General features: G+C 51.9%; 1 protein-coding gene across 2 annotated transcripts in view; it reads right to left on the bottom strand.

The window, feature by feature from the left end:
• Positions 1–15,397, bottom strand: part of CTNNBIP1 (catenin beta interacting protein 1) — a 49,278-nt gene that overhangs the window by 17,384 nt on the left and 16,497 nt on the right. For both annotated transcript variants that reach the window (XM_036348828.1, XM_036348827.1), the window contains exons 2-4: positions 6,743–6,826; positions 1,446–1,564; positions 892–982 (exon numbers count right to left, since the gene is read on the bottom strand). In XM_036348828.1, coding sequence (XP_036204721.1) covers positions 892–982; positions 1,446–1,541 — 187 coding nt within the window. In that variant the 5' untranslated portion in view covers positions 1,542–1,564; positions 6,743–6,826. The remainder of the gene's footprint in view (positions 1–891; positions 983–1,445; positions 1,565–6,742; positions 6,827–15,397) is intronic.

Below are 15,397 nucleotides of genomic sequence, written 5' to 3' on the forward strand. Positions count from 1 at the left end.
TCAGCCCTCTGCTATGGAGCCCCTCGCATCGGACGTGCCACGCTGTTTTATGGCAAATAATTCAAACTAAGTGTCATAAGGACAAAAGAAAAAAACTGGAAGAAGATGCTGGCCAGGAGACTGGGCGACAGGGTTGCATAAAGCTTCCAGAAAGGAGGAGCCCCGAAAGTGCCCAGCAGCCTCCTGCTGCCCCAGGGCAGACAGTGGCGAACCCAGTACCCAGATGAAGAATCGGCTGCAGGTCTGTACCCGGGGCCCCTGGTAAGTGGCTGCCTGACCAAGGGCAGTAACTGTGTCCTTGCCCGTTAAGTGGAAGTAATACAAATAGTAGCGATCTACACTTAAATTAAATGACTGTATCAAGCACTTAGCACACGCCTGCTAAACAATATACTCAAATGCCACCCACTACCATGATGATGATTATGATGGCACTCAAAAAAGAATGAACTCCTGGGGGCACAGACACTTCCAGGGCCTTTGGGCCTCCCCTCTGGGCACAGCCAGGACACACCAGCCACTGTGTAGCCGCACCCAGGCCAGGTCCTAGCACACAAGACAGGGTTACTCCCTCTGCACAGGGTGCTGGGTGGGCAGGGGTCAGGCCAAAGGTGGAGGAATGCAACCATCAGAGCGTCTGCAGTGACAGGGGCCCCTGGACACCTCCACTTCTTGCCTCCCCCAGGCCTAGGAAGGGATCCCAGCAGGCTGGACCAGGCAGGGGCCCCTGGGGCTAGATGCGGCTCTGCCTGGGGCTCAGCTCTGTGGGGAGGAGGGCGCTGTGGCCCCTCCTTGTCTCTCACGGACCCCCACTGGGAGGGCTGCAGCTGCGCTTTCTAAAGGAGCCTCCCGGGGTGCCCTGGGAAGGTGTGGCCGCCGGGCCTCACTCACCCTGGTCGATGGAGTGCTGCGGCAGCTGGCTCAGCTGGCTGTTGACCACCCCCGCGTAGGTGCGCAGGAACTCCTCCTCGCTGGCCGTTAGCTGCAAGGGGAGAGCGGCAGTGAGGGCGGACCATCGCCTCTGAAGGCACCTGCCAGGCCTGTTTGGTCCCCGAGAGGTGCCAAGTCCTTTGCTCCCTGGAGGTTTGACCCCACCGTTCCAGAGCAAGCACTCCTCCCACCCCTGAAACCTCGTGGTCCACGAGGCCTCGCCACTCAGAGCAGACCTGAGGCTGGACTCTAGGGTAGCGCAGGGCCACTGGGAAGGCGCTGCCCTCTCCGTGCCTGTCCCGCCCAGTGCCCCTGGGCGCTCCCTGGGAGAGAAGACTCACCCACCTGACCCAGAGGTGGGAAGATGCCCCAGCAGTGCCCCTGGAACTGCACTTCCCAGACTCAGTGCCCACATGAACCGGCCACAGAGCCAAACCACAGGCTCAGCATCCTTCCCGACCACGGCTGCTCCAGGCGGGAGCTACAGCCTCTGCTCTGCCCCCTCAGGCACTCACGTTTGATCCCATCTTCCTCAGCATGAGCAGCACGCGGACCTTCTGCTGAATGTACATCTCCTCCGGACTCTTCCCGGGCGCCCCCTCGCGGTTCATCCCCTGGCCAGCTCTGGGGACTGCTGCAGAGCGAGAAGCATGGGGGGTGTCAGGACGAGACTGCCCAGGAGACAGGGAGCTTCGTGGGAGTGTCAGGCCACCCACTTCGCTGCAGGGTCTCGTTTTTGAGAGTCCAGAGCAGGTGGCGAGTTGCCTGTTCCCCCAAGACCCCACTAGCCCCTGTGTGCACAGAGCTCAGGCCAGGGAGACCGAGGAGATCCAGACGCCTGGCCAGCTCTGCCTTCCACCACAAGAGGTGGGCAACATGCCCCCACGGTGTCCCAGGTTTTCAAAGCCAGCACCTCCACCAGGAGCAGGAGGGGCACGATCAGAGGCAGCTGGCCAGGCCTCCGCTGGAGGAACTGTGGGACCAGCACCCGGCCCCAAACCCCAAGGCAGCTTTCTCAGGCAAGGCCCCTGGCGAGACCAAGAGGCCAGCTCCCGGACTGGGCTCCAAGGAGTCCCTCGATGGGGATTGGCGGGCTGGGGCTCTGGGGCACCAGACCCAGGCTCACTGCCACCACCCTCACAGGCCCACCCCACCTGTCCCAGGCAGCTCCTGCAGGCAGCAGCTGTGTCCAGGTGCAAGGGGGACCCGACCTGCAGGAAGGTCCCAGGAGAGAAGTCCCAGGGTTTCCCCTCCAGGAGAGCCAGTGGAGAGGAAGCCAGGCTGGAGGGGTTGGATTTCAGATCTGTAACTCCTGGACGAGTCAGAAATAACGCGGCAGCTGGTGGGGGTGGAGCTTCGGCAGCCCAGTGCCAGGAGCTGCGCTCGGAGACCAAGGGAGCTGGGCCGGTGGGCCAAGAACACTCCTTGCACCATCTACCCATCCCTCGGGTGGCAAGCCCTGGACCAGCAGGCGCTCCCCAGCGGGGTGATCTCCTGGGGAGGCGGCTCTCTGTGCAAAGGGTGGACTCAGAAATGTGCCAGCGCCTGCACAGCTGCTTCCCTGGAGGTGCCCGTCAACTGCCTGGTCCCCATAACCTAGCAGAGCCCTGGCCCTAAAAGCCCACCCGACAGGCCAAAGGCTGGCCAGCTGGGGTTTAAGTAGCGGCCATATGTCTGATGTGACATGGTCCCCTTTCAGGGCCTTCCCTTCTGCCACTAAAGCCCCAGGCTCCCTAGTCAACTGTCTACCCGCCTTCTACCTCCTCCAGGTGCAGAAAAGGGTCTAATAACCGGACCCTGGGAAAGAGCGGTGAGGCGCCTCAAGAATGGTCTCTGATGAGAGGCAGTCCCCCCCACCCCCCGGGCCCGGTGGGCAGAGTGCAGCGGACAGCCCTGACTTCCCAGCACAGCTGAGCGGGCAAGCTGGCTTCTAGGTTTCACTTCTCACACTGACCCCTTCTCACTGCCTTTCGCTCCCCCCCCCAACCCCGCCACAACGATCTTTACAAGAAGGCCAGAACAGATGACACCACTCCCCGACCCCACAGCCTTTGCCAGAACCCCAGGAGGCCTGCACAGTCGGCCCTGCCCCTTCCCTCTCTCCCCTTGCCGCTCTGCCTTCCTGGCCCCAGTCTGGTTCTAGAACATGCCAAGAAGCCCTTTCCCCCAGCAGCCTTTGCACCGAGTGTCCCCTGGGCCTCCACTGGATTCCTTTCATCCTTCATCTCACTCAAAGCCGCCTTCCCAGGAAGCCTTTCCTGGCAGCACAGCCAAAGCAGGGTCTGCACCCCACCCCAGACCTTACAGCCACGTAGCCCTGGCTTGTCCCAATTTTCTGAAAGCACTTGTTGGAGCATTTGCTTGTGTCTCTTCCCAGCCTGACCGGAAGGCCAGGACATGTGTGCTTCACTCACCCTGTCCTCCTGCGCCCAGCACCGTGCCTGGAGGAGCTTAAGGAATATGGCCCAGTGGCTGAATGCAGTATGGAGACCAGCCTGCGGTGTCTAAACTTTCCCATCCCTCTAACATCCACACCAATTTAGGACCAAATGTCATCGTGCTGAAAGAGGCCCAAGAACCAATCCAGCCTCCAGAACCAGGCTGAGCTTTCCCCGAGGACTCTTGTTCCTGAGCAGCTGGCGTGCTGTGGCCTGTCGTGTTCTCCAGAGGACATCTGAAATGCTCCAAGTTCCTCCAAACTGGGAGCGAGGCTTCCAGAATTAAATCTCCCAATCCTGCCCCGTGTCCCAGGGCTAATATGGTCAGTTTGCTCTCTCCTTGTGAAAGACAGTGTGGAAGACATGTGACTGGCCACTAGATGTCGCCACACACAGAAGAACCAGTGTTCCAGTGCCACAAGCCCTGTCCCCAAACCCAACAGGCCCACCAGGCTCAAGCCCACACTCTGATCCCACCAGTGCCAGGCCCCAGAGCAAGATCTAGTCGTTCATTCAGGGGCAGTTCTTCTAGATGCTGCACATCCCAGGAGCTAGGGGTCCTGGCTTCACAGGGAGGGAGTCTCTTCCTCACTGTCCTTCCTGACAGCACACTTCTTCCAACAGAGAGGCAGGTTCAGAACCCACAGGAATGTGTGTGTGTGTGTGTGTGTGTGTGTGTGTGTGTGAGAGAGAGAGAGAGAGAGAGAGATTTTATTTTTCAGAATTTTGCTCTGTCCTACACTCCTACATACAGATAGATGGGTGTTCCATTATCTTCCACCATTGTGGCCTGTCCCAAGGGACCTTCCACACTCATGCAGTGATTACTAAGTGAGGGCCTCACAGGGTGTCTTGGGTACTTGAATACGTCTTTGGGGCCAGGTTACCCCCAAGTCAGCACAGTTCCCCGGCAGAGACTGGTTCTTACCCGTTTCTTCTTGCTTCAGGGAAAGAAGGTTCCTGTTATTTCTAAAAGTTACGATCTTCCAGGATTCTTTCAGCTCTTGTATGAGCTGATCCCGCCCTGCCTCCTGACAGAGGGCACACCCAGGGCTGGATCTGGGGCAGAAGGTGGCCAATGAGCACACATTTCCGCCCTTCACGATCCCATCTAAGCAGCCTAGGCCTTCACAACTTGTTTAAATAATTTCCAAATAGAATCTGCAGCAAGGGTGTCAGGGAGAAGAAAATGAATAACTGAAGAGAGCAGGTCATAATAACCCAAACAACAGACATTGCAGTCGCTGGTATGCTGCAAGGATGTTAAAGTATGTTTGGATTTGGTGCCTGTCTACGCAAACACGCTGTTAAATTGTCATTACATTCTGACAAACATCAGATTAACTTCATCTGGAACTCTTATTCTCCCCTGTAGGGATCAGGAACTTGTCTCCATTAAAATGTGTTTAAATCACATAAGCCCAAACTGCAACTAATTTAGATACCAATTATTCATTCTGTGACTCAGCCATGAGGGCCACGTGTAATGGTGCTTCTCACTTACGGTTTCCCAGCTAGCCCCATAAACACCCCCTCACCTAACATGGTAGCATTTCCATTCTAAATCCTAAGAAAATCTCTGCTAACTGCCCAATCAGAGACAGACTTGCTCCCTCTCTTGGAGATATAACCTTCTGGAAGCACACTAGGGAAGGCACAGATGAGCTAAAGAATAGAAATGGAAATAAACAACTATTAACTACCCACATAAATAGCGAGGGAGCGGCCTGAGGCTATATATCAAGCCATAGATAAAAGTGTCGGTGATTCCAGAAAATTACATCTGATTGGGACAAACGCAATGAACAGAAGCTGAGGTACACACATTTGCTGCAGACACACAGGCATATTCATGCCCCTAACCCCCCCCCTCCCCCAACACACACACTCCTGTTGGTTCTAAGCCCGCATCTCTGTTGAAGGAAGGGTTGGCTGGTAACGGACAATGAGGAAGGGCTCACAGCCACAGGGAAGGATGAGAAGTGACAAATGGAGGCCGTGGCCTGAGAGGCCACATTGTGCTCCTGGGAGACATCCGGCCCAGTCTCTGCAGGGACATAGTCTCTACCAGCTTCGAGGCAGCTGACCTCTCTTTAGAGCAGCGGTTCTCAACCTGTGGGTCACGACCCCTTTGGAGGTCGAACGACCCTTTCACAGGGGTCGCCTAAGACCATTGGAAAACACATATATAATTACATATTGTTTTTGTGATTAATCACTATGCTTTAATTATGTTCAATTTGTAACAATGAAATTGGGGGTCACCACAACATGAGGAACTGTATTAAAGGGTCGCGGCATTAGGAAGGTTGAGAACCACTGCTTTAGAGGAATTGGGAGATGGTGCTGAGGGCCCGAGTGAGCGGGGCTGCTGGATGGTGCGTGCAGCAGTCAGACCCATCCTGATAACCTGCTCCGAAAGCTGCTGTTCTCTGACAGGCACGCATGGCCCTGAATACAAACACAGCTGCCTGCACTCATTTGTATTTATAAAGTGAGGCTAATGCTGCCTGAACACCACATTTATATAAATTGAAATATACATTTATACCCGGGGTGATCTTGTCCCTGCTTGGAGAATCCTGGGTAACCTCAGGCTGGGCCAGACAGCAGGGGCTCCTTTAGGTACACAAGCCACCCCTGCTCCATGCGTCCCAACACTTGTCTTTTGTCCATTAAAAAAGGTGATATATTAACTTGACCTGGGGTGGTGAACACACAATACCGTGTACGGGCGATGAAAATATCATTTCAGGTGCAGAATTGTGCACCTGAAATCTGTATAATTTTGTTAACCAGTGTCACCCCAATAGATTCAATAAAAACAATAAAAAATAGCCCTACCCGGTTTGGCTCAGTGGATAGAGTGCTGGCCTGCTGACTGAAGGTTCCCTGGTTCGATTCCAGTCAAGGGCACATGCCTGGGTTGCAAGCTCGATCCCCAGTAGGGGGCATACAGGAGCTGATCAATCATTCTCTCTCATCATTGATGTTTCTCTCTCTCCCTCTCCCTTCCTCTATGAAATCAATAAATATATATTAAAAAATTTAAAAAATTTTAAAAAGTGATATATTTTAAATGCTCACATTTGAAATTTACATTTGCATACAAATATAAAATAATACAATTGTGCTAGTCATAGAGCGTCTATAAAATATCACTTTAGAAACTACACAGGCTAACAGCCTGACAGTAACCAGCAGAGCCACACTCACCGCAGGAATCACCCTCTGAAGGAATGAGCATTTCTAGGGACAGTGGAGAAGGGAAATGAGATGCACTCACTTCACGCTCAGCCTCGAGCCTGAACCCAAGGGCCCTCCCAACACTGATCTAAAGCCACATCCCAGACATCCTTCCCCTGGGTCCTTACCTGCTTCTGGAAATTAACTTCAGGCAAACCGGCGCTCAACTGTGGCGGGCGGGCTGCGGCCGGGAGAAGTAGGAAGGTGCGGCCCTGTGGAAACAACATGGGTCATGGGAGGAGCCAGGAGGGACCAACGGCTGCCGGCCTGCCGGAGTCCAACCTGGAGCACACGCCCGTGCTGACAGATACAGGGCTGCGGGCGGGAAGCTCATGGCAACGGCTCTGCCGCAGTCCAGAAATACCTGTGTGTCTGGCCAGCCCAGGGGCCTGCACCAACACCTCTGGGATGAGGTGCTGACTGCGGCTGTGCGTGCTGTCATTTCCCACTAAAGCAGGTCAGCACACACCCTCCTCCCCCTGAGTTAGTCACCAAGTCCAACTGAAGCTGTGCTGGGACCACAGTGAGTCACTCCAGGGCAGCTGACCGGCAAGTCCCACACCCGCACACGAAGGTGCGCCCTCCAAACCGAACCTGAGCTGGGCACAGGCACCTGGGCGCGCCCGCTCCTCTGTGCCCGGCGTGCATTGTGTCTGTGCTTGGTATATGGAAGCATAAACACACACACAACACAGTTGCAGATAACTTACAACCTACTCGCCTGGCCACAAAACCGCTTGTGCCAAACACACCTCTTCCAGGAATCAGAGAACACGGTCTTCTTGTCTTTTGTCTCCCACACTCCACTCATCGCCCAGGCCCTTTGCAGGTTATTAACAGAAGCAGGGACCGAGGCCAACAGGTGGGAGACACAAGGGGACAGGCAGGGGTCACCAGGGAGACTTGCCCTCGGGCCGCCACCTGGTCACCTCCTCCGCTGTGGCGCAGACCTCAGCACCTGGGTTCGAGGTGGCCTCCCGGCTCAGCCCTGCAGTGAGGACAGGGGTCCGAGGACGACACTTTGAGAAACCTGTTCCAAGGGCAGGTACAGGACCAAGGGAGCTTTGAAACCCTGTGTCTTCCACGATTTCTGCAAAGAAAGCTGCTCGCTCACCCAAGGGGCCGAGGGAAACGTGTTTTCCGTAAAAAGTGAGATTTCAGAAGCTGCCCCTACAGGTAGACGTGTCTCTACCCTCTGGGTCTCTGTTTTGTGTACCCCTTCAACTATCGATGGCCCTGGGATGGAGGAGCCATTCCCTCAGACTACGCTGTGGGAACAGACATAGTGACTAATTGCTCTTTTATTCCTCTGGATATCAAAGCACCCAAATACCAAGGGCCCTGGGGAACGTGCACCCACGTCCCCACATTCCTTCAAAACGAGATGAAAAGAGCCACCTTCCCCCACTTCTGAGGGGCTTTCCTTTCTTCACCGACCACAACAGCCATTCGCTTCCTCCTGTCGACAGCAAGCATGTCAAACTCAAAGGCTGACCCGGGCCAAATAAACAAGGTTGAAGTTTATGTGGCCACAGAAAAACAAAAGCTTCCATCTTCATAGAAACGTAGTTTATTTTGATAGGGACATGCTGAATACAAAGGGCTGAAATAAATGAGTCATCGTTAACATAAAATAATAGAACATTTCAATAAAAGTAATATTTTTTCTTGAACATTAACTTACCAGACACTGAATAATTGCACAAATTAATAAGCGTAATGCAATAAACCTATTTTTCTTGTTCTCTGAAAGCAAAATATTTCCTGTTGCGCACACCAAACAAGTCAGTACAAGACTAATGACGTGGCAATCGGCTGCTAAAATATTCGCTGCTGGTATTAGTGGAGAGAAATGGTGCAATGCAACATGATTATAGTAATCAGTCATTAGCGAACAGTGTAGTTCATCATTAATAATTATGTATAACAGGATATTGTAAAAATTAAGTGACGAAATTTTTATCAAAACGTTTCTTACATACTGTTATATTGGCTGGGCCGCAAAAATATTCGTTGTGGCCCGCATGGGACCCTCGGGCCACGAGTTTGACATGCTAGGTCTACAGGGCTCAGCCCTTCCAAGGAGCAGAGAGGAGCTTGGTATTCGTGATTTTAAGGGGAAGGCAGCAAAGGGATGGTGTTCCTGGTGGGACTGTCCCGCTGTTCTAAGTGCCATTTTATGTGTTCCCAATTTACAGAGCAGGAAAGCGGGGCCCGGAGCCTGAGGACCCCGGAGCCAGTGGAAGGCAGCAGCCATGGTCGGGGGCTGGGTTCTGCTTTCAGCTCTGCTCTGTCGCTGCTGAGCTGTGCAGCCTGAGGTCGGTCACTGCCCCGTGGGCCCTGCATTTTGCCATTTGTGGAAAAGAAAACAGGACCTCTACCATGTCCTCCCTCGGGTACACCAATCAGGGCTGGCTTCGTGGGCATGAGGCCTGGGCAGTTAGAAGGGCCTCACTCTGGGTTTAAGCTCTGCTGTCCCTGTCTTGAAATTTCTAGTATTTTTTGGCCCCACAAGCTATATGGCTGGACTAGAGTGAGAAAAAGGAAGTCGCAGTGCTCTCAAACTGCCCAGGGTCCCCCAACCTGAAGTAGACACGGCATGGATGCAAGAAGGATTTGTGTGTCCACAGCTCCCTGTCAGCCCTAAGAGCGGGGATACAGTGTGGGGCTATGACACTGAGCCTGCCCTCCTGGGGTGACCAAATGACTGCGGAAACCGAACTACACAAGGTGAACAAAAAACAATACAAACAATACGGACAACCAGCCTAAAAGGTACAACAGGTTAAGACACAACATCCAGAGCGCCAGCTGCATGTGATGAGCTATGCCAGCGCCTCCCCGAGCAGCTGTGAGGCAGGAGGAAAAGACCTTGACCCAGTGTGAGAAGTGGCAGAGTAAGGGCATATGCAAAGCTCTGCGAGGGCACAAAGGAGGAGGGACTACCTGCAAAGAGCTCTGGGGAGAAGACACGGAGCTTGGTCTTGAAGGATGAATAGGAGTTTGCTGGTAGAGAAGAAGGGCAAGGGCATGACAGGCACAGGGAACAGACATTCTCCTGTGCTGGGCACGAAGAGACACAGGTGAGCAAAAACAGTTAGGATCCACTGGGAGGAGTGGGTCCCAGGGAGTGGGGCAGACGGATGTTAATCAAGTCACACCCGGAGGTGCCTCCTCAGACACTGATAAATGACACAAACTTCTGAGGGGGAGCTGGGTTGGGGGCCACTTCTGTGCTCCGGGGCACGTGTCAATGTCCTGCAGCAGGAAGAGACCGGGCCTTGGGAGAACTGGAGGCCTCGAGAGCCGGCGCTGGATGGCGGGGTGGGGGGCCATCTCTGAGAGGTGCGGAGAGGTGCTCGACAGTGGTGAGTCAGGGAGACTCTGACTTTATAAGACCAGCAAGGTGCAGCGCAGACCAGAGCCTGGAGCAGAGCTGGAGGGGACAGCCCCCTGGGCCAGGTGAGAGCTGGGCTTGGGCTGGGAGGGGACAGGGAAGGGGACACTTTGGCAGGTGGAACCGTATCACTGTGACCATTTGCGGAGACAGAGTCAAAATGGGGTGACCGACCAGATCCTGGGGCACTTCTGGGAGACACAGCACACTGGATGAGTGGAGGGGGTTGGGGGGCATATTTCGGAAGAAGGGGCGACCTAAATGAACATGAAGACTTGGCATCCTAGCAATGCCACTTACCAGCTGTGTGGCCTTGGGGAACGTATTCATTTCTTTATTCAATCAGCAAGTTTATTGAGCACCTACTATGTGTATTGGGATACATCAGCGAAAAAAGAAACAGTCAAAAATCCCTACATACAAACTAATAAAAAATAATCAATGGGTAAATGATTAAAAACCGAGCCAGGTGAGGGGAAACAGGAGTGTGGGTGGTCGGGTTGGGCCTCCCCGAGCAAAGCCATGGAGGAGGTGAGGGAGCGCACTGTGGGAACCCTGGAGCAGAGCTGGGCGGAGCCCAGGTGGGGGAGCAGCAAGAAAGGCTGTGGGGGAAGCAGGAGGCAGTGCGGGAAGCGAGTAAGGGGACAGGGCAACGGGAGGCCAGGAGGCCTCTGTGAGAACCTGACCTTGACCTCTAAGAAAGGGCAGCCACTGTGGCCTGGTCTGACCACCCCAGCGTGAAAATGGAGAAGAGACCGAGGGGTGAGAGCAGAAGTGGGAGGCCAGTAAGGAGGCCGTGGCAGAAATTGAGGCAAACGGCAGGCGGTGGCAGTGGGGCCAGAGTGCATAGGACATCAGGAGGGCCGGGGGCACACTGTGGGGTGTGAGAGGAGGGAGGTGTAATGGTGACTTCCAGGTGTGTGGGCTGAGCAACTGAAGGTGCGGGTTCCTATCAACCAAGAAGGGGGAGACACAAGTGGAGCAGTGTTGGGGAAAGACCAGGAGTTAAACTTTAGACAGCTTAGAGCCTTCCCATCTCTAAGCCTCGGTTTCCTTAGCTCTAGAATGGGGGCATCAATGACACCTGCCTCAAGTGCTGGCTGAAAATTAAATGGGATAACAAGTAAAGAAAGCACCAGGCATAGTGCCTGGGACATGCAATAAATATCAGTCACTATTACTAGTGATGGCCACACGGCAATGTGAGTAAACGACATTTTCATTACAGGATGGGGGTCAAATTAAACAAAAATAAGAATTCAAAGGTTTAAAATACCCCAGCTTCCTTTTCTCCCCTTCCTTCCCAGTTCTCCCATCAGCTCCCAACTGGCTCAAAGGAATGCTAAGGGGTGAAGAGCTGGGGGAGGGGGGGGGGTGCGGGGAACAGGACTCCCTCCCATGTTTTCTAGATCCTGCTGGCCCGGATCACTGGTTCCTTGGGCACTACGAACACTTTGGGCTGGATCACTGACTATTGTATGGGATATTGAGCAGCACCCCCAGGCCCTACCTCACACGGTCATGGTTCAGTCAGTGACAGACCCATATACAACAGTGGTCCCACGAGAGTCTAATAGAGCTAAACTATTCCAGCTGTCTGGTGAATCATAGTCCTTGTAATTACACAAATGCCACTGCGTTACGAAAGCCTAGAGTACTCAGTACAGTGACATGCTGTACAGCTCGTAGCCCAGGAGCTGTAGGGGAAGAGCGTGTTACCTTCAAATGTGTTTGTTTGGCGCGAGGATTATTTTAGGCCAGTTAGCTTTAAGAAACAGGAACAGGGAGAAGCTCATGTAAAGGGTGTCCCAAAATTCACGCAAGATTTGAATTTTGCGTGAGCATTAACAACAACAACAAAAAATAAAAGCCTAATTTTACTTGGTTTATTGAATCAGATTCTAATATCTGTTGCCCTTTGATTTCAATCCCTTCAATTTGATAAGCATTACCAAGTACCAATCATGGCCCAGGAGCAGGGACAATGAAGACCAATGAAGACCACGGCTTTGTGTATGTGCCAGCAAAGCCGTGGAGGCCATTTACCCGATGTGCTATTCCATACATAACCCTATACTGTATACTTTATGAATCAATAAAAAATTTACAATTTTTAACTATAAACCTGTTTTCTATTAATATTAATTCTTGCATGAATTTTGGGACACCCTTTAGAAGTAGAAGCTCCTCTTTATAAAATGCATTTGCAGGTATAAGGGAGTCTCCATCTGTACCAGGAACTGGGGATGACCTTGCCTCCAGAAACTCTTAGTGCGGAACTTAAATCGGCATCTCAACCTTACCCCGGTTTACTATGCTTCTCCTGGAACCGCCCACAACCTGCCCCCCCCCCCCCTTCTTTCATCTTCCGCTGCTGAAGATGGTATTTGAGGTGGTGGCTTCCACCATTTGTGTGAGTTACTCAGCTTTCCTGGGTCTCTCCCGTGTATACAGGAAATACACGTTATTAAAGTTGTCTTTTTTTCTCCTGTTAATCTGACTTTATTTACAGGGATGTCTCAGCCCAGAACCTAGAAGGGTAGAGGAAGAATTACTTTTCTTGCCCTAGAGAGCCTGGGTGTGTAGAAGGCTGTACCACCTCGGTTTCTGTAAGTGCACTTTGATATTCGCACAACGAAAGCGCCTAACGATGCAGAACATATTCCTAACATTAAACAGTGCATGATGTAGGTGCCAATAGCACCCCCCGCTCATGTTTGTGACAACTGTGGCCGAAAAGGGTTCCACAGAAAAGAGCCTCACAGGGAGTCTGATCATCAATTCTACGTCGACAGGTCATGGTGGGAAGTTAAGCCGCAGGCATATAACTCCTCAGTGAAAGCTTTATCTTTGCCTCAAGCAAGCCCTGTCTATTGTTTCTGTACACCTAGGCTAAGCCACCCTTAAGAGAACACATAATCTTTAAAAAAAAATTTTTTTTATTGATTTAGAGAGGGAGAGAGAAACCTCACTTTGTTGTTCCACTTATGGATGCATCCTTGATTAATTCACATATGTGCCCTGACCAGGGATCGAATCCACAACCCTGGCGTATCGGGATGATGCTCCAAACAACTGAGTTACCTGGCCAGGGTGAGAACACATCTTGTTAACTCTCCTGTAACCCCATCCCCGCTTGCTTTCTTGCACCTCCATGCAATCTTCCCTCCTTAGTTCCAAAAGCATAAAAGAAACTGCCATTTAGGAAGCGTTTTTCTTTTGCTTTTTTTTTTTAGAGAGAGGAAGGGAGGTAAAGGAGGGGGAGAAAGAGAAAAACATCGATGTGAGAGAGACACATTGATTGGTTGCCTCCCACATGTGCCCCCACAGGGGCTGGAACGAACCTGCAACGCGCCCTTGGCTGGGAATCGAACCCGTGACCCTTTGGTCCGTGGGCCAATGCTCCAACCACTGAGCCAAGGTGGCCTGGGCTAGGAAGCATTTTTCTCAGTCTGTTGAGATCTTGCTTCCAGGCATATCCTCTGTTTGGCTTAAATACATTTTTTATAAAAATTCTTTACAGGTTTGGACGTTCTTACATGGACACAAATAAGAATGTCTCCAAGATGTTGTCATATGTCCCCTAAGGGGCAAAGTCACCTCTGGTTGTGATCAGCGCTTTAAAGAAATAGCTGACATTTTCTAGCTTACTATTAGCCAGGCCTTGTTTTTGTTTTTAAACTAACTTTTAATAAGTTTATTTTATTACTTTATTGACGTAAGGGTTTGAGAGAGAGAGGAAGGGAGAGAGGGAGGCAGGGAGGGAGGGAAGGAGGGAGAGAGAGAGAGAGAGAGAGAGAGAGAGAGAGAGAGAGAGAGAGAGAGAGACTGACTGATTTGTTGTCCCACTTACTCATGCATTCATTGTTTGATTCTTGTATGAGCCCTGGCTGGGGATGGAGCCTGAAACCTTCCCAACAATGCTCTAACCAACTGACTACCCAGCCAGGGCTAGGCCAGGCCTTGTTCTTAAGCCTCCACGTATGTGAATCTGTTCAGTCTTCACATTCAGTCTTCACAACAAACATCCCTATGAGGTTTTACAAGTAAGGACACAGATGCAGAGAGTAACTTGCCTGTGACCATCCACCTAGTGTGTCCTACTTAGTTCTGGGGTAGGAGTCAAACCCGCGTTGTCTGAGTCTTAGCCCCATGCTGCCCTGCTCTCCAGGGTACAAGCAAATGGATAAAAATAAGCTCAGAGCCAGGAAGAGGGGCGCAGGACTGAGGCCTGAGCTGCAGCTCTGGCTGCGAGTCGACATGGGGCGGCTCCTCAGGTCCTCCAGCGACATCAAAACTGGGGCACCAGAGAGAATTTCCACAAGTTCTGCTCTCAGTAATTAAGCTGCAACCTCCCGGACTCTAGGGCCTCAGGGCAACTGCCTTAATTAATAAACGTTTCAGCCTCCTCAGTCCAGAGCCAGGCTCAGCACCCTCCAGCAGCAGGAGCAAAACAGGTCTAATGACGGCCTGGGCCTGCAAGCCAGGAGTTCGCAGGACGTGGCACCATTCTTAGGGGATGAGCTCGGGATGAGGAATTTGTCCTGAGGTCGCCAACCCCAATTCAAACCTGACCCAGCGCTCCTTCCTGCTCGGTGAAGCCAGCAGCCTGCAGAACAATGATAATTACTGTTGTTGCTACAGCACTTCCAAGGCCAGGCACAATGTCAGTCAGTCCAGCACACTGTCTCATTTAATTTGAATTCTCACAACAAACTTGCGAGGTAAGAATTATTCTCATTTTAAAGATGAAACAACAGAGTCTCAAGAGAAGGTAATCACCTGCTCAAGGCCACAGAGCTGACAAGGGACAGAGCCTGGATCGGAATCCATGCTTTCTCCCCATCTTAGCCCCTCTGGTTCAGAAATTTGTAGATGCACTAGCCATTTTAATTGACATTAAAGTGAAAATCTACTTTACAGAAAAAAAGAAAGCCAGAGCCCCAAACTACTGCCAATCAGAAAAGATGATAAAGCAGCATATCAACCAAATACAGGGAATGGTCCTTGATGGGACCCCAGGAGGGGGAGGGGACGGAGTCTTAAAGGCCATTATTGGGCAATTGCAGGAAACTGAATAGGAGTACTTATTAGATAATAGTATTGTATCAACATTATATTGTTGAGTATGATGATTATACTGTGATTATGTTGCAAAGTATCCTGGTTCCTAAGAGATACAGGCTGAAATATTTAAGGGGGAAATGCCTCAATGCTTGCAACTTACTCTCAAATGGCTCAGGAAAACAAGTGTGTGTGTGTGTGTGTGTGTGTGTGTGTGTCTGTGAGCGCGCCTGGAGCACTGGTTCTCAACCTTCTGGCCCTTTAAATACAGTTCCTCATGTTGTGACCCAACCATAAAATTATTTTCGTTGCTACTTCATAA

This window comes from Myotis myotis, unplaced genomic scaffold (genome assembly GCF_014108235.1).
Source record: "Myotis myotis isolate mMyoMyo1 unplaced genomic scaffold, mMyoMyo1.p scaffold_m19_p_2, whole genome shotgun sequence".
Taxonomy (NCBI): Eukaryota; Metazoa; Chordata; class Mammalia; order Chiroptera; family Vespertilionidae; genus Myotis; species Myotis myotis.